Source organism: Siphateles boraxobius, unplaced genomic scaffold (genome assembly GCF_051911475.1).
Source record: "Siphateles boraxobius isolate OS27281-9 unplaced genomic scaffold, OSU_SipBor_1 68, whole genome shotgun sequence".
In the NCBI taxonomy this organism is placed as follows: domain Eukaryota; kingdom Metazoa; phylum Chordata; class Actinopteri; order Cypriniformes; family Leuciscidae; genus Siphateles; species Siphateles boraxobius.
In genome coordinates, this window is record NW_027509195.1 from 7,619,368 (window position 1) to 7,644,640 (window position 25,273).

Sequence of the window (25,273 nt, forward strand, 5' to 3'; positions counted from 1 at the left end):
GCCTAATTATCCTGCCGTGTGAACCAGGCTTTAGTCCGGTAACGTATGATTGCTAATTTCTTCCTCCGCATATAAACTTAATAAAGCCTGAACCTCGTCATCGGCCCATAGGTTGTATTTTTTTAAACTCCATTGTTGATTCGAATTGCAAACAACTGTTACTGCACGCACCGCAACAGACTTTTAAAAATGGTGGTTGAAATAAAATACTGTGTGAATCAACCAAGTCCCACCCCCGAAAGTTCCTGAACTTTGAAAAAGTAGGTACTACCTCGCAAGCAGGGACTTTCTGAGGGGGAAATTATTACCCAGAACCTCATTTAGACCCTGGTCCCTGCGATCGAAACACACCAAGTATCATTCAAAAGCCCCTACCTCATGGGGAAAGTTCCTGCGGTGAAAACGAGGCTATATTCACCAACTAGAAAGACAAATCCAAATGAATAAACAGCTTGAATATTCAATCTCTACATGTGCAGGAATTGATAGCCCCTTTCCACTGATTGGTCAACCAAACATTAAGCATCAGTTGTTCCCCAGTTCCGTGGAACAGAATAACAGTCATGCGCTGCTACAGTTGTACGGATTCTTAAAGCGTTAATTGCAACTATACATGAACTCTTTCTCATCAAACTGCCAGACTAAATAATGGCCTGACACAATCTTCTGTGTAGACATAGGTTCACTATGGCTAACTATGAGCGCTAGAGAAATACACTATTATAGGTCAATGTGTGGTTACCATGGTTTAACTATATTAACCATGTTTTGGGGTTTTTTTTATTTGTAGTAAAAGCATGGTTAATTTTTGTAGTGCATCGAGCAGCTTTGCCACACAGATTTTGATAGTTGGTCAGTTAAATAAAACAAGCAGTGTGCCAAATATGTAGGCTAGGGGTAATTGTGTATGAAGTTAAATTAATATTTCATGGCACGCGTGGGTGAATTTGTGTAATTTTTATGTTCATGAGAAGGGTCGAATATATGATAAATGAGTGTGTTTTTTTTCTCCCCGTTTTTTCGTTTTGAAGACAAAAACGAGAAAACAAATTATCCAAAGTTACACGGACCCCGAAAGCAGCACACGGTCCCAGTGTATCTCCACATATATAAATGTAAAGATGTTAATGAATCTAGTCTTTTCACTTCTGTAAGACTTACTGATACAGATGCAAATTTTCTCCTAATTTATAGTGGCAGCACTCTTCACTATAACCCACTCTGTTCTGCCTTTATCATCCGATGTTGTTTTCTTAAATGGCTTTTGCACTTTCACTCTTTTCCACGTATTTGATTTACCATATTTCCTTAATACCAGTATACATGTAAGGTAAATTGCTTTAAAATACTTTAAAAGCATGACATTTATGAGCGTATTCGGTAAATTAGGCAAAAATTAAGTTTAATTTAAGTAAAAGCAAACTCAAAACTTACTTTTCATTTCAGTTTTATACACTGTATGTCAGCACATAATAATTAAGTCTGCATTCTTCTCTATTTAGTCCCTGAAAGCCTGTCCTTCTGCCCTCCTCCCATCCATGCCTCTGTCATGCGCTGTGTATCCAAAAGAGGGATTAAAACCACAATTGTTCCCATATCTCTTTCATTTTTTTCTCAGTCTCACCGCAAATATGTTTTCCTGTGTCTGGAGATAAAGGATGAGTAAATGCCAAGAGATTCTCAAATTTGTCTTTCAGATATTTGCTAAATAAATTTGCTTAAATGTGTTTTAGCAGCTGGTCATCATTACTACGCAGCATCTTAACAAGGCAGATACAAAGAGAACTGAGTTTTTCTTAAAAATGTTTTATGAAGATATCGCAGTGTTCGGAATTGAAAGACTATGAGTTAACTCTGTATTTAATCAATTAATCTAATTGTATTTCCTCTTTCTCTCAAACAAACCTATATGATATGATGTGATATGATTGATATGATATATGTACACTGTATGTAATGACATGTTGATAATTTAACATGTTATGTGTGCATCTAAGGTGGAAACAAATTTCCTCTCGAGGACAAATAAAACTATCTATCTATCTAAACCTCAAAACTACCCTCAAAAGTTTGAGTACATGTATAATGAGTTTCTTTCTGTTTAAGTTAATACACAATGATTTAACGTGTTTTAAGAGCTTTCTCTAAAACCTCCCCAAAAACAGAAGTAGAGATGGAGAATTTAATTTGAGATAATATGGAAGACATCCCCCTAATGTTCTCATTTGATTTAGACGCCACCATTCCATTACTCGCGTAGATGAGCTACAGAAATAGCCAACAAAATGAAATTCATTTGACCTAATTTTATTAAAATGATTTACAACTGTTTGTTTACCAATTTAGGCCAGCGAGAGATCAGTATTAGAATGGTATTAGAATGTTTTAGTTTTGCCTCTCACATCTGTCCTTCTTGTTGTAGGTCATGAGAATGGCCTCTTGGGAAGAGAATTTGGGTCAGCCCAATCGCTCTGTGCTGGAGATGGAGGGGCCACCAGACCTGTCCAGCTCCCTCTTCAATCTCAGCAGCAGTTATGGGGCCACAGGGTCGTTCCTCTGGCTGTTTCCATCAGAGAACGTCACATGGACCACCATGAGGCCCACAATGCAGCCAGTTGCCCCTCCACGGGTACGGGACCAAGCCTTGGCCCAGGCGGAGATTGGGGTGCTGGGGCTGGTGCTTGCTCTCACTGCTCTGGGTAACGGATTTGTGCTGTGGGTGCTGCTGCGTAGGAAGAAACATGCTCCCATGCACCTCTTCATGGTCAATCTGTGCGTGGCTGACCTGGTAGTGGCCTTCTTTCAGGTAACCGCCTCTTCAGACTATTAAAATGATGAGTACGGAGAAAAGAGCGGGTAATGAGTAATCATTGACCTGAGTGGAAACATATAGTGAGACTACATTTATTAAGATGCAGTTGACGTTTCAGGCTTGGGAGTAATCATGTGTCAGCAGGGAAGTTGTATAAGTTGTAGATAAATATTAATCAAAATAATTGTGATATGGCTTTTGTGCAAAGGCTGAAATTTAATTAAATAAGTGTGCAGCGTGCTTTAGAGTAAAGTGCAGCACTGTATTATTATTATTAGTTTATTTGTCAGGGACAATGCAACGCACATTATTACATACATAATTATCACAGTCAAAGCCATAACAATATGTGTAGATGTGTTGCATAAAAGGTTTCTAGCCAATAGGCTAATTTGCAACCCCAGTCCCTGGTCAGGCCTTTCTAAAAAGATAATCCAAATCTAAAAATAAAATAAACTACATATTGTGAGTTACACAATCATGCAGCATATTAATTGTATACTAATATATTACATCAACATTTCACAGAATCGTGACCACATTACACAAAATAGCACATCATGTAACAAAACAAGCCCCAAGCACCCTGCCACTCGCGCCTGCTCACCTATACCCACCCTTATAGTGTGGGCCTGGGCCGCTACAAGTTTTTCTCCCATACCCAGACCCCGCCCCGTGGGATGAACCTTGGCACCCATGCGCAAGCAGCCAGGCATCTAGCACAGACAATACATTACAACAAAACTGACTCCGTGGCCACATGTTTGGTTTTGTTTCAGCCAGTGTTCTACTCTATTAAATGTTTTCAGTTCGGTTTGTGTTTTTATTTCAGTTGGTAAATCTTTCAAAAAATGGGTCCCTATCACTGAAAAACATGATTGGCCGAAAGTGGTTTTGCGCCTTTCTGCTATGCATTTGCTACACACTGCTCTCCTAGTGGCCACTCTCCTTGTGTTTATTTTTGTCACAAAAGGACAGAGTACGGCTCGAGCTAGATTATTTGCGCATTTAAAAGTCAGTTTAAGAAAAGAGAACTTAATAAAGCTATCAAAATTTAAAAGCTTATATTTCTGTACAATCAAACAGTGTTGCCACATAGTTGGTTTCTGATCCATTATTTTCAGTGCCCGTTTGCATAATGATATAATGGGTTTGACTGTTGTCTGGGAGGCTTGGCCCCATATAGTAACACAATAAGATAAGTGAGAGAGTATCATGGCATGAAAAAAAAGTAAAGCTATATGATGCCTTATCATTCTAAAACAGTTCAGGTTTGTCCAGACCGTCTTACAGAGTTGTTAATGTGTTTGTTGAATTTGAGTTGTGAATCCAGAATAATACCTACAAATTAATTCCTCAACTTCCTCTATGGCTTCTTGACCTATTTTGATAGTACACTTAGCTTTCCCTCTTATAGAGAAGGACATAGATACAGTCTTTTTAACATTAACCATTAGATGGTTGTCTTTAAGCCACTGGGATATACCCTCCATTTCCTTAGTCAGGGTCTCTGCTACTGCAATTGGTGTCCTAGCTGATGCATAGATTACTGTATTGTCAGCATACATTGGACAGTTAGCTGATTGACAGCATGTTGGTAAATCATTTATATATAAACTAAAGAGCAGAGGCCCCAAGATGGAGCCCTGTGGAATACCCATTGTGATTGTAGTGGCATTGAGAGTTCAGTGTTTATTTTAACACGTTGCTCTCTATGCTCCAGATATGATGCAAACCAGCTGAGAGCATGTTCAGAGAAGTTGAAGGTGGTGAGTTTATTCAAGAGTATATTGTGGTTCACGGTGTCGAAGGCCTTTTTTAGGTCTATAAACGCCGCTCCCACAACATTAACCTTGTCCAACTTACTCTTAATGTTCATAAGGGGTTCTTTTTTTTACTCTTAATGTTCTCGGTAAGGTAGAAGTTCGACATTTCTGTAGAGTACCCTCGTCTAAATCCAAACTGTTTAGAGTTGATAAGTTTGTTACTTTCAAGATGCTCTACTACCTGTTCTGTGATAATCTTCTCTAAAATTTTGGACAGAGCAGGCAATATTGAACTTGGCCTATAGTTGCTTGCTTGGTCCTTTGCGCCAGGCTTGAAAATTGGGGTAATGATGGCTTGTTTCCAACTTTTTCGTTCTTTTATGTGATTTAACGTTTGAAAAAATGAAGTATTAGTATTGTAATTTTACAGTTTACTGTAAAATAAAATTATTATTATCATTATTGTATGTTCCTTAAATACAATTTGTTTTTTACCAAAAAAAAGGTGAAATGTTACAACCGTAATATTCCTTATTTTGTTTAACATTTTTATTTAATAGTAATAATAGTAATCAAAATAATAATGAGAATTAATAATTATTAATAATGCCCCTCCTTGAACTGTCATCTTATCATGGTGGAGGGGTTTGAATGATCCTAGGAGCTATGGTGCCCGGGGTCATATGCCCCTGGTAGGGTCTCCCGAGGGAAACAGGTCCTAGGTGACAGGTCAGACTAAGAGTGTTTCAGAACCCCTTATGAAGAAAGAAAAATCAAGGGCCGAGACTTTGCCCTGCATGGCGCAGTCGGGGCCCCACCCTGGAGCCAGGCCTGGGGTTGGGGCTTGCATGCGAGCGCCTGGTGGCCACCCCCCCCCATGGAAAGAGTGACGTGGGGCCGCCCTCCGGTGGGCTCACCATCTGCAGGAGGGATCGTAAGGGGCCAGTGCATAGTGGACCGGGCGGCGGTCGAAGGCAAGGGCCCCGGCGACCAGATCTCTGGACACGGAAACTGGCTTTAGGGACGTGGAACTTCACCTCACTGGCGGGGAAGGAGTCTGAGCTTGTGCGGGAGGTAGAGAGGTAGCGACTAGATATAGTCGGGCTCACCTCCACGCACAGCTTGGGCTCTGGAACCACACTCCTCGAGAGAGGCTGGACTCTCTACCACTCTGGAGTTGCCCATGGTGAGAGGCGGTGGGCTGGTGTGGGTTTGCTTATAGCCCCCCAGCTCAGCCGCTATGTGTTGGAGTTCCACCCTGTTGAACAAGAGGGGGTAGGTCTCTCACTGTCATGTTTGCCAAAGGGCCGAATGGCAGTGCAGAGTACCCGGCCCTCTTGGAGTCTCTGGGAGGGGTGCTGGAAAGTGCTCTGACTAGGGACTCCTTCGCTCTACTGGGGGACTTCAACGCCCACGTGGGTGGCGACAGTGACACCAGGAGGGGCATCATTGGGAGGAACGGCCCCCCCTGATCTGAACCCGAGCGGTGTTCTGTTATTGGACTTCTGTGCTAGTCACAGCTTGTCCATAACGAACACCATGTTCAAGCATAAGGGTGTCTATCGAGATAGACTTTCTTCTTGAATATTATAAACAGAAATATAAACCACGCACACTCTTTTTGCTACTGTAGAGAGACTGACAAACCCCCCAAGCCAGATTCCCAGTGAAATGCTCTCAGTGAGAAAGTGCAGTGAGTTTGCTTCTTTCTTCTCTGAGAAAATCAATAATATCAGGCAGATCAGACAACAGCCTGAGAAAGTAGCCACTATGTCTGATTTCGAAGAAATTGATGGCAACATTTTGGAAGAAACCGTACAGCACCTAAAAACATCAACCTGCGCCCTTGACGCACTTCCCACATCTTTTTTCGAAAATGTGTTACACAGCTTAGAAGCAGATCTCCTAGAAGTGGTAAATACCTCACTTCTCTCTGGGAGTTTTCCGACCTCCCTGAAAACTCCTGTTGTCAAGCCCCTCCTGAAAAAGAGCAATCTGGATAAGACCATATTAAACAACTATAGACCGATCTCAAATCTTCCTTTCATAGGCAAGATCATTGAAAAAGTTGTCTTCAATCAGCTGAACAAATTCTTAAGCTCGAATGGATACTTTGACCATTTTCAATCTGGTTTCCGACCGCACCACAGTACAGAGACCGTGCTCATAAAGATAATAAATGATATTCGCTTAAATACTGATACAGGCAAATTATCAGAGCTGGTACTACTCTACCTCAGTGCTGCATTTGACACTGTCGATCACAACATACTTCTTGATAGGCTGGAAAACTGGGTCGGGATAGTTTTTTCCCACACTTTGTGGGATAGTCCTAAAATGGTTCAGGTCATACTTAGGAGGCAGAGGTTATTATGTGAGTATAGGAGACCATAAGTCTGAGTGGACATCCATGACATTCGGAGTCCCTCAAGGCTCAATTCTTGCGCCACTCCTATTCAACCTGTACATGCTCCCAATGAGCCAAATAATGAGAAAGAACCAAATCGCTTACCATAGCTATGCAGACGACACATAGCTCTACTTATCCCTATCGCCTAACGATTACAGCCCCATTGACTCCCTTTGCCAATGCATTGATGAAGTAAACAATTGGATGTGCCAAAACTTTCTTCAGTTAAACAAAGACAACTGAAGTCATTGCGTTTGGAAACAAAGATGAAGTTCTCAAGGTGAACGCATACCTTCAGTCTATGGGGTCAAACAACTAAAAATCAAGTCAGGAATCTGGGTGTGTCTCTAGAGTCAGACCTTAGTTTCAGTAGTCATTTCAAAGCAATAACTAAATCAGCATACTATCACCTGAAAAATATTGCAAGAATTAGATGCTTTGTTTCCAGTCAAGACTTAGAAAAACGTGTGCATGCTTTCATCACCAGTAGGGTGGATTATTGTAATGGACTTCTCACTGGCCTTCCCAAAAAGACCATAAGACAGTTGCAGCTCATACAGAACGCTGCTGCTAGGATTCTGAGCAGAACCAGAAAATATGAACACATCACACCAGTCCTCAGGTCTTTACACTGGCTGCCAGTTACATTTAGGATTGATTTTAAAGTATTATTACTGGTATATAAATCATTCAATGGCCGAGGACCTCAATACATTGCAGATATGCTCACTGAATATAAACCCAACAGATCACTCAGATCATTAGGATCACATCGGCTAGAAATACCAAGGGTTCACTCTAAGCATGGCGAGTCTGCTTTTAGCTACTATGCCAGCCGCAGCTGGAACCAGCTTCCAGAAGAGATCAGATGTGCTCCTACAGTAGTCACATTCAAATCCAGACTCAAAACACATCTGTTTAGCTGTGCATTTACTGAATGAGCACTGTGCCACTGTTCGTCCGACTGTTTGCACTGTATTTTATTTTATGTTTTAATTACTCTGATTTCATTTGATTATTTCTGTATTTTATCTTTTATTCTAAACTGTTTTAATTATTCTGATTTCTTTTGATTATTTTAATTTCTTCTATGTAAAGCACTTTGAATTACCATTGTGTATGAAATGTGCTATATAAATAAACTTGTCTTGCCTTGCCTATCAGTGCACGTGGCACCAGGGCACCCTAGACCGGAGACTGATGATTGACTTTGTAGTCATTTCATCCGTCCTCCGGCCGTATGTCTTGGACACGCGGGTGAAGAGAGGGGCAGAACTGATCACCACCTGGTGGTAATTTGGATCCGATGGCGGGGGAGGAAGCTGGACAGACTCGGCAGACCCAAATGTACTGTAATGGTCTGTTGGTAATGTTTGGCCGAGTCCCCTGTCAGAAAGATCTTCAACTCCCACCTCCGGCGGAGCTTCGATCCTGAGGGAGTCTGGAGATATTGAGTCCGAGTGGACCATGTTCTCCACCTCCATTATCGATACGGCCGCTCTGAGCTGTGGCCTTAAGGTCTCCGGTGCCTGTCGAGGTGGCAAAAAAGGGATGGAGTCAAGCTGAAGAAGGAGTCCTATCAGGCCTGGCTGGCTTGTGGGACCCCTGAGGTAGGTGACGGGTACCGGCAGGCCAAGCGGTAGTTGTGGAGGCAAAAAATCTGGCCTGGGATAAGTTTGGTGTGGCCATGGAGAAGGACTATCAGTTGGCTTCGAAGAGATTCTGGAAAACCGCCCGGCGCCCTCAGAAGAGGGAAGCAGTGCCCTATCAACACTGTTTACAGTGGAGGTGGGCAGCTGTTGATCTCAACTGGGGATATCGTTGGACGGTGGAATGAATACTTCAAGGATCTCCTCAATCCCAACGACAAGTCTCCCATTGAGGAAGCAGAGGCCGAGGACTCGGAGGTGGACTCGTCCATCACCCAAGCTGAATTTACCGAGGTAGTTAAAAAGGTCCTCGGTGGCAAGGCACCGGGGGTGGATGAGATCTGCCCTGAGTATCTCACGTCTCTGGATGTTGTGGGGCTATCTTGGCTGACACGCCTCTGCAGCATCGCGTGGCGGTCGGGGATAGTACCTCTGGACTGGCAAACCGGGGTGGTGATCCCTCTTCTCAAGAAGGGTGACCGGAGGGTGTGTTCCTCCAACCGGCTGATAGCGGAACCCCGGATTCAGGAGGAACATTGTGGACAACATTCAGGAGGAACAATCCGTGGAACACTGGACCAGTTGTATACCCTCTCCAGGGTGCTGGAGGGTTCATGGGAATTTGCCCAACCAATCCACATGGATTTGGAGAAGGCTTTGTGGATTTGGAGAAGGCATTCGACTGTGTCCCTCGCGGCGTCCTGTGGAGGGTGCTCTGGGAGTATGGGGTCCGAGGCCCTCTGCTAAGGGCTGTCCAGTCCTTCTACGAGTGGAGCAGGAGCTTGGTTCGCATTGCCGGCAGTAAGTCAGACTTGTTCCCGGTGGACGTTCGACTCCGGCAGGGCTGCCCTTTGTCACCGGCTCTGTTCATAATTTTTATTGACAGAATTTCTAGGCACAGTCAGGGGCTGGAGAGTGTCCTGTTTGGGGACCACATGATTTCGTCTCTGCTTTTTGCAGATGATGTTGTCATGTTGGCCTAATCAGACCAGGACCTTCAACATGCACTGGGATGGTTTGCAGCCAAGTGTGAAGCGGCTGGGATGAGAATCAGCACCTCCAAGTCCGAGGCCATGGTTCTCTGTCGGAAAAGGGTGGCTTTAGGTTCAGGTTGGTGGAGAGTTCCTGTCTCAAATGGAGGAGTTAAAGTATCTTGGCGTCTTGTTTACTAGTGAGGGAAGGATGGAACCGGAGATTAACAGACGGATCGGTGCAGCTTCTGCAGTAATGCGCTCGATGTACCAGTCTGTCGTGGTGAAGGAGCTGAGCTGTAAGGCGAAGCTCTCGATTTAGCGGTTGATCTACGTTCCTACTCTCACTTATGGTCATGAGCTGTGGGTCATGACCGAAAGGATAAGATCCTGGATACAGGCGGCCAAAATGAGCTTTCTCCGTAGGGTGGCTGGGCGCTCCCTTAGAGATAGGGTGAAGAGCTTGGCCACTCCGGAGGTGCTCCAGGCACGTGCCATCAGGAGGAGACCCCAAGGAAGACCCGGCCCGGATAAGCGGAAGAAGATGGATTGATGGATGGATAATGAGATTTTACACCCTCAATCACATTTTGTATCAGAAAAATTGCAATTCAATTTTTTTCCAAACCGTGCATCCCTAGATGTTATCTGGTAATGTGGCAAAGAATATGTTTGTCATGGTAAAATAATGCCAGTTTAATCATGACAACTCTTGATTGAGTTTTAGCATGTTAATAGATAAGATAATGTTAATGTATTTGGTCTTGGTGGACAAGATCTCATACACATGGTGTTTCAGAGCAAGTGAGCATGTAAGTTGTACAAGTTGTACATGTACATCCTTAGGAGTTCTAGACAGGTGGAGCTGGTGGAGGATTTCAGAGGAACTCTGATAGCGCAATGCAGGACCAGCTTACAGCGAACACAGAACCACACTATTTAAATTTTGTGCAAGCAATCTCTCTGGCTGCAGAATCAACAGAGGCCAATCAGCTTGTGCCATGTAGTAAATGATGTGCCATCTAAATTCTAATTGTATGTTTTTATTTTGTCCCCAGGTGCTGCCACAGTTGGTGTGGGACATCACTGAGCACTTCCATGGCCCTGACGCTCTGTGCCGCTCCGTCAAATATTTGCAGATTGTCGGGATGTTTGCATCATCCTATATGATTGTGGCCATGACTGTGGATCGGCACTATGCCATCTGCTGCCCCCTGCAGGCATATCGTGGGGGCGCGCCCTCTCGCTGGAACACCCCTATCATGGTTGCATGGGGCCTGGCCCTTTTGCTCAGTTTACCACAGGTGAGGAATAAATCTCAGATCATTCTTGACTGATTTATTTAATATGTTGTTCAAGCTCATGACTCTCTGCTCACTCATACATAGGTGTTTATCTTCTCACGGTCAGAGGTGTCCCCTGGGGTTTTTGAATGCTGGGGCCACTTTGCTGAGCCATGGGGTCTTAAAGCATACGTCACCTGGATGACTGTGGCTGTGTTCGTATTGCCAGCCTTAATCATCACTGTCTGTCAGGTATCTCCAGCTTATTCTCTTTCTCTCTCAATCTCTCGCTCCCTACTCACCTTTTTTTCAATTTAAATTATATGGCTTTGACGTCTCTTGAATTTTGGAATTTTGGCTTTCTTTTGACTAATTTTGATGTAGTGTTCCTTTAGTTTAAAACAATGAGCATGGCACTAAAAATGTCAAGGTCATGGGTTCGATCCATAGAATGCATGAACTGATCAAATGTATACCTTGAATGCAATGCATCACATTTTAGAAAAATCGCCTGCCAAATGCATAAATGTAAATGGCTAAGCCTCACCTTAAAAGCATTATACTGACCAGTCCTACTTTAACTCTTTTCCCGCCATTGCTGGAAATTTTCGTCATTTATGAGACAACGCTTCCCCGCCATTGACTAAACGCTAAGGGACACAATTTGGCATCTTCTGAAAGAATTCTGAATATCCTGATCAAAACACATGGGAAGAAGAAACAGAAACTAGCAATAGCATATGTAATCAGATGCATATGTAAAATAACGCGGTCATCAATATTAAGCAACATATAAATCAAAAGTGCCTGATGTTACAGAATGAAATGTCGACCCAGGGCGAGCTATAAGCTAACTACACGCGACGTGACATGCGATTAAAGGTATCTTTTCCATGTTAATCAGAGTTTTTGTCCTAACCGCGGCGAGACGCGACAATTCTATTTTAGAAACGGTTTCTATTTTTCTGCGACGTCGAGCCTGGAACAAAAAACACAAAGTGTGGCAATGATATCTGAGGTACTGTTTATTTGCTTTATTTAATGTTAAAAGCATGCGATTTGACTTTGAATAACATTTAGTGCTCCAAGTGTATTCTTTGACAAAGATTTTTTTAGTAACTCAGTAGCCTATTTATTTTTAATAATGTTTAAATGGTGTATTATTTGTGAATTTGTTTATATAGCCTACTTAGGGTGACCAGAATCCGGCCCTAATTGTCCCGAAAATTATACTAAAGCACAATCTTGAGTAGTAATTGTATGATAAAATGTTAAAAACTGTCCATGGAGGTTGAGTCGTCCTGAAGCCAGCCCCCGCCGGCTGCTCATTGGCTGCAGCATCTTTTTTGTTTCTTTTTTTGAAGTTCTACAAAGATACCGTAGGCGCGAATTTAGATATGCATTGATAAGCTCATTTTCTTTCTTTGGTTTCGTTGACCTTAAAATATTTTTCAAATATTATTCATATTATTTTACAAATTTCCAACACATTTTTACCACTTTAAAAGCATGGTTTACCAAAAATAACACTGTTCACCGAAATCTCCAATTCGTCTCCTATGGGATGTTCTGTAAAGCTTGTCTGTGTTATTCCAATGTAGAACATAATTTTCTCAGAATTTGAATGTTTATATGAATTAAATGTAATACTTTCAAAACACCCACAGATTTTAATTTAGATATAAAGTAACAATTTGAATCCAGGAACTTAACTGGAATTTAAAAAGCACACAACTACGGAAGCACTGAACCGCAACGTAGAAAAAAAGAAAAAAAAATATTCTAGCATTTAGAGATTAAAGTTGAAATATTTCGAGATTAAAGTCGTAATATTTTGAGAATAAAGTCAAAATTACGAGAAGACAGTCTTCCGTAGAAGTTCTTTATTTATTTATTTATTTGTTTGTTTGTTTGTAAAGAAATGCGCTGGTGAAGTCGAACTGGTTCTGATGGATCTAAATATAATAGTAGCTTTTACTTTTACCTGGGATTCTAACAAAAGGAAATTCTACAGGTGCTAATCTAACAACATAGCATTACCATATGTTTTAGGAAGCCTGTAGACGAGCACGAAGATCCATTTCCGAGGCAATTCGACTTCACAAGAGCATTTCTTTACACACACACACACACACAAACTTCTACGGAAGACTTCTCGTAATTTTGACTTTATTCTCAAAATATTACGACTTTCTCGTAATGTTTTGACTTTAATCTGTGTACGGAAGCCCTGAACCGCAACGTAAAAAAAAAAAAATCCGTAAAAAAATAAAATACTTCTAGCATTGCGAGATTAAAGCCGAAATATTTCAATAATGAAGTTATTGAAATGCTAGAATTATTTTATTTTTTTTACAGATTTTTTTTTTTTTTAACGTTGCGGTTCTGGGCTTCCGTACACAACTCTGTACTGTGATAGAACTATTTTTACATTGATATATATCTTTTTCATCTCAGGTTCGCATCTTCAGAGAAATCCATGACAATATTTACCTGAAGTCAGAGCGGGTGGTGACGGCAGAATTTAAGAGGAACTCTGTCTTATTCCACTTTGCTCAGAGGGAGGGGGGCAGGGGAAGGGGCAGAGAGAGAAACAGACAGAGCAGACACACTCACCATGCTGACAGCAGTTTCAGTCAAGCTCACTGCAGCTCCTCACATCGTGCCAGAGAGGAAGAGTCCCACTCAAGCCTATATGATGACTACTCTCAGACTTTGCCCTGCAGGAGCTCTATCTGTGATCCCTGCTTTGGCCCCCGCCCCCCTTCAGACAGCTCCTCCACTTCCATCACAACTCACCAGCAAAACACCCCCAACCATCTCTCAGACCCCTCCCATTCTCAGTCATTATCAGCCAATAGCGTTTGTGCATTGGCTGGACATCCAAACAGCTCTGGAGCTTCTGAACTGTGGCCAGATGTGCTTCCAGATGCTTTTCCCATTCCGACAGAGTATTCGCACCCGCCACCTCTCCCAGGTGTGACCAAGGCCATGTCTAAGACAGTTAGGATGACCCTTGTCATTGTGCTGGTCTACACCATATGCTGGTCTCCCTTCTTTATTGTTCAGTTATGGGCAGCCTGGGACCCCAACCCACCAAACCAAGGTCAGATTTTAACTACTGTAGATATACATACATGTATGCATGTCCTGTATAGTCACACAACATTTTGCAACAGTGCCACCCCATTTTTCAGCTGCGCTGGTTCTGGAAGAACTTTTTATTTTTTTTTCATTTCTCCCATAGGGGTTTTAAAATAGTCTTCATTAAAGAGTTAAAAGCCATGAACAAATCAGATACAAGGTGAATCACAAAACTGAAACTTTGGTTTGCAGAAAAAGTTTTTGAAAATCAGACAAAAACACAAAGGTACAAGACTGTAGTACTTAAAGGGATACTTCAGCTCTGGGAACATGAATGTGTATTTAATAGTGATCATTTATATAGTAGAAATGTGAAATTATTTTTTAAATTGAAGCATTCTAGACTGAGAAAAGGCAGAAAATGTATTTTTTACTCATGTGGCTGAAAGACAACAACTCCCAGAATGCACTTGCTTTGCTGCCCTTACGAGGCCAGGCCACTCCCAAACCACGCCTACCGGTTACAGGCGGCAGTATCCGAAAAATTTCTCCACACATTCTCTAGGCTAATACATACTCTAGTAACAGTAAAGGTTTAAAGGTTTATAAAAAGAACCACAACCAATGGGAGTTATAACTTTTATATTAACTTAAAATTAATATTAACACTTTTACACTCAAAGCTCTTCCAGAGCTTCGGCTGTTTCCTTATATTCATTCACAGTATTGTCAGTCAGGAGCTGGATATCTCCGTCTGATGTCCTGGACAACACAGGTGGGCAAAACGAGACGATAGTCTTTACCAAGTCGCTCGCCTTGCTGGAACCATTCCATAAAGTGACGATAGGCTGTTAGGCGATATTGTCTACAAAACAGTAAGCACAACGTTAGCAATGCGAACTATTTGCACACAGTATACTATCATAGATGTAAATATAACAACAATAGCTCAGCTGACTAACGTTACGAGGGAAGAACATTGTGATAATGCCGGGTGTCCAAACTCTGTACATTACGTCTTGGTAAAAAAAAGAAAAACAAACCAAATAACGTTACTCACTTTACACTAAGCCGTCCGTTTGTCCCTGCGGGCTTTGGCTGGCGTTTCCAATTTATCTCGTCCAGAAGAAAATGGGATCGTTGAAATTCGCGACAGCAATAGGACTCTCTATCTGTTTCCATAGGCGCACAGCGTGAGCACTGACAGCTCCAGTCCGCCCCAGCTGGAGTCTGGCCGGGCTCGAGTCAGGTCTTGCTCCCCTGCTGCAGCAGCTGCTCCGGCCGCATCTTGTTCCTCCATCTCCCGCAACTGTTCATCGCTGTATTGCGGCTCGTACAGGTAGCCGCGAGCATCAGATTCGCGCAACTGATCTTCGAAATCCCCTTCTGTCATTTCAACTTCTAAACTAACGTTACCTTCCGCTATCGTGATTAGCCCACTATACAAACTTTATACACAGAGCAAGAGCCTGTTAGCTTAGCTTCTACAGAAAGATGGCTGACAATATCTTACTTTCTGTGAGTGAGATCCCGCCCCATACGGGCGTAGTGAAAACATGCGGAACTAGCTACTAGTACTGGCTGTAGTTTTAAGCCTCTGGCCCAAAAATCCTCCGATGACGCAAAATGACGATTTTTGCGTCATCGGAGGATTTTTTCCAGACTAAAAATACATAAATCTCTCATATCAGGGGGAAATGAGGGGGGGAAGCAAGGTAATTCGAAAATACTACTGGTTTTCTACTAATACAAATCTTAATGCTAAATCCTGAAGTAACCCTTTAATGGTTTTGTTGAGGGAAAGAACTACAATCCCATGAAGCAATGCAAACAACATAATCAAATTAAAAACAATGGAGAAATATAAGACTACTCATTAACAAATGTTGATTATATGTAAAAAAACAAAAAACAAAACAATGTCTATTGCAAAATATACATATACAAACATTTCAGTACATAATATTTGCAGTGCCTCATGGGAGTGGGCGGGGCTAAAGAGCTATTTTGGATTGTGTTGCTTCGCTGCTTGGTGTAATTTTCTGTACAGAAGCATGGGTAATGTAGTTTTTCACCAGGAATTCCACTGTTAAACACGCTTATTTAAAAAATAAGATGAAATCATGCGGCCTGACGGCTTCAGCAGAGGCAAATACCATTGATTAAAGTCCCTATAAAGTCAAAATGAAGTATGTGTTCTGAGTTTGTCATATCACAGAAAATTGTGTTATTAGACACCCAGCCAAATTTGAATGATAAAAAAGCCGGCAAGTACATAAAATAAGCTATCAAAATCTTGAAAAAATAAGCAGTAGTCTCTGCTCTCAAACGCTGGGGGTGTGTGCGCTGGCTGCGCTGAAACCACACCCACTCGCGGTAAAGCCGTTGCCACACTCAACTGTCACCCGCTACAGCCGGAATGGATGCTCCTATCAGCTTATTAGGTTCACATAAGCGCACAAGGCAACTGGTGGGCACGCACTGCCGATGATGTCACCAGTTGTCGGCGCACGACGGGAGGATGAAGGCCGACTTTAACACCCAAGGGACTTTAACAACCTCGTAGCTCACAGTTGGTCTGTCTTTAAAAGTTTATAAGCTATCATTTAAAATCAATTTACTTCTGGAGAAAATGAATGGATTTTTTTCTTCTGGAGCCTGACTGTTGCACACTATAGGGTTCTTGGATGCCATAAACACTGTGATGTATATTTTTAAAAGGGTTCATTATATAATAGGCAATATTTTGAAATAGGAAATTGCTTCACAATCATGCAACACTTTTAATCAAATCGGAGACGATATAAGCTAGAAGAGACAGTCCACTCGCAAAAAATGAATGGGAGAAATCACAAAGGTCAATATCGTGACAGTCTGAAAGTCCCGCCGTTTAGTTAAAAGTTCCAATAATATTTTTTCGACTATAGAGACTTTTTTTTGTGCATGTGAATTAGTTAACTCAGAAAAAAAATTGGGGGGTGATTTTAGCTAAAGAAGTCAAATTTAGTATACCATTGTTGTCAGATTTTATGGCTGATTCGAAAAATACACTACTGTTCCAATGTTTGGGGTCAGTTCAGTTCAATTTTTTATTTTTTATTTATTCAATACATTCATTTAGCCAGTATCCATTTACTGTCACTTTTGATCAATTTTAAATAGTTAAAATATGTTCTTTTGAAATTTCTATGATCAAGGAAAAAATTACAGCTTCCACAAAAATATTAAGCAGCACAACTGTTTTCAACATTGATAATACGAAGACAATGTTTCTTGAGCAGCAAATCATCATATTCAAATGATTTCTGATGGATCATCTGACACTGAAGACTGGAGTAATGATGCTGAAAATTCAGCCTTGCCATCAGCAGGGGGGTGTTAAATAACCAAACAATCAACACATTCTCCAGGAATCTCTCAAAAACAGAGGTGCCTGTTCTTGGAAATCTACCTTCCAGCAGAGTTTCATTCCAAGTATAATCAAAAACACATGAATCAGTTCAGCAGGGTCTTCAAGTTTACTGGGAAATTGCAGGCAGGTGTGTTCGAGCTTGGCTGGAACTAAAGTCTGTGGGAGGAGAGATCTCCAGAAGCAGAAATAATCAATCATGTTTTCAATGTGTCCCTTTTTATTTTGCTCTTCTTTTTTAACTGTCCCCTGCTTTCTTTCCCTTTAACACATAAACAGAAAAACACCTGCTCACTCTTCTGAGTGTTGGGTAATCTCATTGGTATTTACACCTCTGTATTAAACTGGACTGTCTGCACAGTTTGACCGGCCACCTGGAAACCAAATCACTATGAAAATCAGCACAATTGACAGTAAAGTAAAAGTAAAAAAAATGACTGTAAAGACATTAATGTTTCAACATTTTTCTACAAAAAAAATCTATATTTCTATTCATCAAAGAATCCTAAAAAAAAAAAGATTAGGTGGCACAACTGTTTTCAACATTGATAATTGAGCAGTTTCTTGAGCAGCAAATCAGCATATGAGAATGATTTCTGAAGGATCATGTGACACTGAAGACTGGAGTAATGATGCTAAAAATTCTTTGCTTTGACATCACAAGACTAAATAACACTTTCATTATAATAATATTTCACAATATTAGTGTTTTTAAAGTAGTTTTGATCAAATAAATGCAGCCATGGTGAACAGTGAGACTTCTTAAAAAACTTACCAACAACCTTAAAATGGTAGCGTATTATATTTGTCTTATATGCAAATATACTCACTGTGTTAGTTTGTAATTCATTTATGGACTTTTTCCTTACAAAAACTACAGCTTCTGTCCAGGTAATTACAGTTAATGTCACTACTGCAAATTCAAAATATATGAATATGGGATTATTATTTGCATTTGTGCAGTCTTTAAAGCTATTATTCGAAGCGATTTTAAGATTTTCACCTGGTAGATGATCTCATAGACTTGCACAGATTATTTACACAACGATATTGCTATATTGTCAATGCAGTAGACTAATACACACTAATGGCTTTGAGTTGACTTTTATCTCTTATACAGGGGCTGCTTTCACTATCCTGATGCTGCTAGCCAGTCTAAACTCCTGCACTAACCCGTGGATCTACACAGCCTTCTCCAGCAGTGTGTCCCGTGAGCTGCTCGCACTGCTGCACTGCCAAACCGGATCCCCACGTCGAGGTTCCCTGCCGGACGACTCAACCACAACTCACACGTCAACCAACACCAAGGACTCCATATACTGACCTCTGGCCTGACTCTTCTACACACACACACACACACACCAGCACATGGCAAACACACCACTGATGTGATGGGATAGACCCTTTCCCAAATGCTACTCTTTGCCCACATTTCGGTGACATAATGGCGGATACATTTGGGCTCGTGAACAGCCTTTCACCATGCGATCTTATGAACTTCACAGGCACGCGCCAACTCCACAAGTGTGCATGAAGTGCGCCGTTTGATACAGGACTGGGGCAATGTCCACACATGTCCTTTAGATTCAGGTACATGGTGGTTACACAATATGAACAGCAGATACTGATCCATTAATAACAACTTGCATCAGTTTGAAAGACAAAACCACATCGCCATGCCTAGTGCATTTTACAGACAACTGTCCATTCAGTCACACAAAATCAGACTGGGGTGATGAATCAAGGGGAAGAGGAGGGGGATGTGTTAGGATGCGAAGGATCGGAGGTCCTCCATTGTTCTCCATCTTTCTTTCATGCCTCAACCGAGTGCTTTCATAGATTAGCATCACAGGATTATATCAGAATTCACAGTACAAAGTAAGCGTGGAAAATGCATGTAAACAACACATAAAGAATGGACAAAACGTTATCTGGATATACTCTAGATAGCTGCACAAGACCAGCGGCAAGATGCTGCGAATGTTACGAAAATATCAGCCTATTACATGGGAATCAAACACAGTGACAGCTTAGTGATTTTCTGAATTAAATGTCAAATCTAAAGAAAGACACTGTGCATTGAATTGGTCTACAGTATTTGAGTACTAGCTAAATTATTGGAATTGCTGCAGTGGAAGGGTTTACAGCAGGCAGAAATCTACATTTGACCACCGCTAGACACAAAAATATCTTTTTTTTTTTTACAGAAGAAACAGTGTAATGGTAAATGAACAGCAATATACAGGTATATGTATTGTAGGTAGCAACATTTCAAGAGCAACTGCTATAGTTGAAGACTCTACATTATGTACATATGTAAAAACTAATCACACCAATTTCAGTTTCATCCACAAGTTTGTCACTCTTTTAGCTCTCTACCTCTGCTCTTTGTTTGATTTTTGTTTGTTTTTTTGTGTCATTTGGAATCGGGACCATTCACATGCTTCAGAGTAACTTATTTGTACAGAAAATATTAACATTATAATAAAGTAGTGTAAAAGGATTAAGAAAAAATGTACACTGCAACTTAAGCGCCTTATTATAAAGAAAAGTATTATATGTACATGTTTGTAATGCACAGATTCTAGATGTACTTGATTAGTTCAATTAGGAATTCAGTAGAATAGTGGTAGTTCTAGGACTAGTTCAATCTCACATTTTTGAGTGCTAATCTCACCCCTGCAAGTATTTATTAGAAACACACTTTTCAAGCATTTTAGATTTATTTGGAAAGTCTAAAACACTCTTTAGGAAAGCCTTACTTTCATAGCTTGAGAAAATAGTTGTTTTTTCCAAATATTTTGGCTTATCACATTTCATGCTTGATGACAAAAGGATTGAGATCAGAAATGCATTAATATATCCTCATTTAACAAAGGAATTGGTAACAAATCATATAATTGAACAATCACTTTTGATTGGTAAAAATGTAAGGTTTCTCTCGATGTTATTATCTAACAGTATATCATTGACCTTGATTAACTGTAAACTACTAACCATTAGATATTAATAGTAATCATATTGAAACAATTCTGAGAAAACTAACAGCTAGTGACCTTTTTAATATCCTCAATGCATAATGATGAATATAAATCACATATTTGATACATAAGATGTGCAATACCTATGATTGACAATGTAATAAATTATTTTTTATATTACTTTACTTTGTTGTTCTTTATTTATTTCCTTTTTAATTGCTTCATCTTCATAAGGTAACCTGTGTATATATATATATATATATATATATATATATATATATATATATATATATATATATATATATATAACTTGTATAAAAAAAAATCTCACATTCATAGGCATCTAAAACACACTTTTGTTAAACAGCAGCTACAGCCTTGATGTACTAGGAAAACTCACTTGAATTGTTTAACAACTTCACGTATGTTGAGGTTATTTAATTAGCACCAAATCGCAACCAAAACAATGGCAATGTTTTTCTTTATTTTGTTGCACTGGTTGATATACAAATGGAAAATTATTGTAAATCAAAAATGTTTTCAGTTATACCATTGTAGAAATACTCTATTCGCAGTAAATCGAGAATAATTTACTCCTGTGCCATCCATTTATTTATACTTACTATTAAAAATACTGAGTGGACTTGCTCTGTGAATTAAACTTGTGATGATGCAAATGAGAAGTGCAAATACATTGCAAACATTATTTGAGATTAGTTGCACATCTGTAATTTTATGAGAATTGACTGTAGACAGACTGGCTCTCGTGTCAGCCTCTACTGATATCATCCCAGATATTTTGTGGCATGTGAACGACTCTATGTTGTTGGAGGGGCTTATGGAACAATAGAGCTAAAAAAAACGAAATGCATTATAATATGGATTTCCAGTGCAACCATATGCTTGTGGATTTGCTTTCGGTCTACATCTACCCTGCCTTTGCTGACTGGGAGATGACAGGCAGACGGGTGCCATGCCTGGGGTCAAGATGTTGGCTGCATGTCTCTTTCCTTTATGCAAAGAAACTTCACAAAAACATGACAGGCTATTTTTCCTCTGCATCACAGATGAGAAAAATCATACTTTCTCCAGATGACTGTATAAGAAGAGCCACATGTTTTAAGGGGAATTTCACCAGTTGAATTAGAAGATACTACAGTAGGCTATCTCTCTTAATCTGAAATCTCAGTTTGAGTGCTACTGTAAGACGCCTGATGTGATCATCACCATCAGATCCCACTTAGAAAGAAAAGATTAACTGTAATGCACAGCACATTCTTCCATGCCCGTTAACCCCTGTTAACTGGTTAATCAAGCCTGTCTTAAAGGGTCACATGGGATACTAGGAGAGGAGAGAGAAATAGAAACTGGATATGTTTAGAATGGAACACTAGCTTACAACTTCCTGAATACTGTTCAGCACTGAATACAGTCTTCTAATTATAAATGAATACACACTACGCCGTTCAAAGATTCGGGGTCAGTATGATTTTTCTGTCTCTTATGCTCAACAAGGCTGCATTTATTTGACCAAATATACAGCAAAAACTGTAATGTTTTTAAATATTATTACAAAATAAAATAGCTGTTTTCTATTTTAATTTAAAATGTGATGGCAAAGCTGAATTTTTGAGATCATTCAGAAATCACTCAAATATGCTGATTTGGTGCATAATGATTTATTATTATTATGCTGAAAACAGCTTAGGTGCTTAATATTTTTATATATTTTTTATGTCCAAAATAACATTTATCTGAAAAAAAAAAATCTTTTGAAACATTGCAAAGGTCTTTACTGTCACTTTTGATTAATTTGCTGCATTCTTACTGAATAAAATTAATTTCTTTCTTAGATTTTTTTTATACAGCACCCTACTATCTCGCTTTACCTTGTTGACAAGATAAAACCCCCACTGAAAAAGATGAATCTTTTTGACTGCTACACCACTCAGTCTTGATGTCTAGAAGTGGAGATCTGAGAACAGCTGCAAAGGGTATTTTTGGAGATTGCCTGCAAAAATGCAATTACATCAGAGGCAGTCATTGTAGTTCATCTATGCAGATCCTTAGGGGCTTGTGCTCTCCATACAGAACTCACAAATGAATTGCTCACATAACTACAGACACTATCAATGCTAATCAAACAGGTAATTTTGATTAATTTGCTTATCTTTCAGTTATAAAAGTATACTTTGCTGACATAAAGAATCTTGCAACTATTATAACATTTTGGAACTATAAGAGTCAGAGTATCTTCATTATCATTTCAGCTATATAGAGCTTGTACACAGTGAAACGAAGCAGTGTTCCTCCAGGACCATGGTGGTACATAAGACAAACACTGGACTACATAACTAAACTGTACATATTTAAATTATACTAAATAGATTAAACATAGCTAGGTATTTTTACTTGTTTGTATGAATTAGTTGCTGCAACTCAAAATTTAATTGATCAGGAACATTAGATCTCAGTGTGTCGTATGTGCACTTCATTGAGCGTTCTTCAAAATAAGAAATGAACATTTATATGCAGACTACATAAAGTACATTTGTGGATAGTGCAAACAACATGAGACAGTAAAGATTTTACTTTGGGCAGGGCACAGTAATAAGAGACAAGAAACAGTGGGGAGTTTTTGAGTGATTAAATTAGCAAAGTTTGGTATTTTATGTTCAGAGATTTTTTGTGTGTGCGCGTGCGTGCGTGTTTGTGTGTGTGCGTGCGTGCGTGCGAAAGAAAGACCCTGATGATCTTCTCAGCCGAGCACTATCTGCTGCAGGGTCTTGCGTTCCTCGATGGTGCAATTCCCGATCCAGACAGTGATGCAGGTGCTCTGAATGCTCTCAACTCTCCCTCTGTAATAAGTGGTACGTATGAGGGGGTGGGAGATGGGCTTTCTTCAGCCTTTGTAGAAAGTAGAGATGCTGCTGGGTTTTCTTCGCTATGGAGCTGGTATTGAGAGACCATGAGGTTCTCCGCCAAGTGGACACTAAGCAGAGAGTGGTTGTTACGTGCTCTCCTAAAGTCAACAACCATCTCTTTCATTTTGTCCACATTGACTTTGCCCCAGTTCGTTAGCCGATGCACCTCCTCTCTGTATGCCAATTCATCGTCTTTGCTGATGATACCCACCACAGTTGAGCATTGCGGATTGGATGATGTGGTTTGATCTGTGCATTTCTGCACAGTCATGAGTCAGCAGAGTAAACAGCAATGGACTAAGCACAAAGCCCTGTGGGGCACCGGTGTTCAGTGTGCTGGAAAAGCTGTTCCGAACTGTGAGGTCTCTCAGACAGGAAGTCCAGGATTCAGTTGCAGAGGGAAAAGTTCAGGTTCAGCAGGGTCAGATTTCCAATCAGCTGCTAAGGAATAATTGTGTTGAATGCTGAACTGAAGTCTTTGAACAGCATTCTTATATGTGTCCTTTTTGTCCAGGTGAGTGAGAGCTGGGTGGAGGGTGTGATGTCGTCTGTTGAGCGTCTGGGGCGGTATGCGAACTGTATGTGTAGGGGCAGAATGGTCTTGATGTGCATTATGACAAGCATCTCAAAGCACTTCATGACGATGGGTGTGAGTGCGACGGGCAGGTAGTCATTGAGGCTGGACACTGTGGACTTCTTCGGCACAGGGACAATGGTGGTGGCCTTGAGGCACGTTGGGACGAAAAAATGTATAGTATCATGTTAATTACAAACTGCCAATTCAAATTAACAACAAAAAAGGTTTTTTTGCTGTAGGACTGAGGATTTAACAGCGAAAGCATAAATTCAACAGCAGGGAAGCTTTCAAAATTAATATTCAATCCCTAATCATAACACACAAAAATTGAATAATCAGTGATGAGCACAAACACTCAATGCTCTGCTGTACAAAGAGAACCAATGGACAGTGCAACAATTGGTCCACCAAGGTTTCTGCTGAACAGGTTTAGACCGGGCATGGTGACAGAGTCAGTGAACAGAAAATGAGTGGAATCAGAAGCAGTTAAAGTATTTCCTCACCCTGAAAAGACTGCACCAAAATGGACATTATGTAAGAGAAAAGAGGAGTTGCAGAATGTGAGGGGGGAAAACTAAATATGAGATTATGAATCTCGCTCTTTCATAATCAAATCAAACTAGATGATAGCAGGAGTAGATCTGGTAAATAAAATGTTTTAGGTCGATGGAAAGAGAGATGATTATCTTTAGTGGTCTAATTGCCCATTTAGGCAAGAAAAGACAACGCCTAAAAGTGAAAGGACAGGGTAGAAATGGGAAGAACTCTGCCTTCACAAATTCTTATAAGTTTTCATATCGAGCTGATACACATACTGAAGCATTGGAACAGACTCTAAATATTTTGAGGGATAGATTAAAATGGAAAATTAAGACATTTTTTTCTCTAAATGGATAGTGTATTCTCCAGTACTCTGCTTTTCTCTGCATGAACCTAACAGCAAATGCAATTTAAGATAGAAGTCAAGTGATGTTTATTTGCCACTTACTCTTTCTTCATATTACCTCAAATTTTATGGAAGTCAAATGTTTCAACCTACATCTGTCTGCTGGCAGAAGATGAAAACAATGCGTTTCTGATTATGCACATTTCTGACTGTTCATTCATTCCTTTTCAGTATCCCCTCGCTCAAAAAACAATTGCCAATTGCCATACGCTTAAAAGTGCTTTATCAAACACTCAGCTGTCGATTACTGCATTTGAGATTTAAAAAAATATCAACTAAAGCAGAAAGAAATGATGTTGAGACAAGCCTTTAAAGAGAACAGAGTCAAGACTCTGTTGGCCGCTTCCATCCTACAGTGTTGCACTCTGCTGACACATTGTGGTGAACTACATACAACACATCTAGGCAGTCAACAACAGAGACAATAAAACAAGCTTCAAGCTTCAATGATTAAGAGTCAG

General features: G+C 40.4%; 1 protein-coding gene across 3 annotated transcripts in view; it reads left to right on the forward strand.

Moving 5' to 3' along the window:
• avpr2ab (arginine vasopressin receptor 2a, duplicate b) overlaps positions 1 to 20,550 on the forward strand; it is a 33,204-nt gene extending 12,654 nt beyond the window's left edge. For 2 of the 3 annotated variants that reach the window (XM_077214384.1, XM_077214383.1), the window contains exons 2-6: positions 2,423 to 2,806; positions 10,667 to 10,912; positions 10,997 to 11,143; positions 13,349 to 13,997; positions 18,505 to 20,550. In XM_077214384.1, the coding sequence (XP_077070499.1) occupies positions 2,426 to 2,806; positions 10,667 to 10,912; positions 10,997 to 11,143; positions 13,349 to 13,997; positions 18,505 to 18,707 (1,626 nt within the window). In that variant the 5' untranslated portion in view covers positions 2,423 to 2,425 and the 3' untranslated portion in view covers positions 18,708 to 20,550. Of the gene's footprint in view, positions 1 to 2,422; positions 2,807 to 10,666; positions 10,913 to 10,996; positions 11,144 to 13,348; positions 14,220 to 18,504 lie in introns of those variants that run through there. The other variant, XM_077214385.1, reaches the window with a different exon arrangement.
• The last annotated feature ends 4,723 nt before the right edge of the window (positions 20,551 to 25,273 follow it).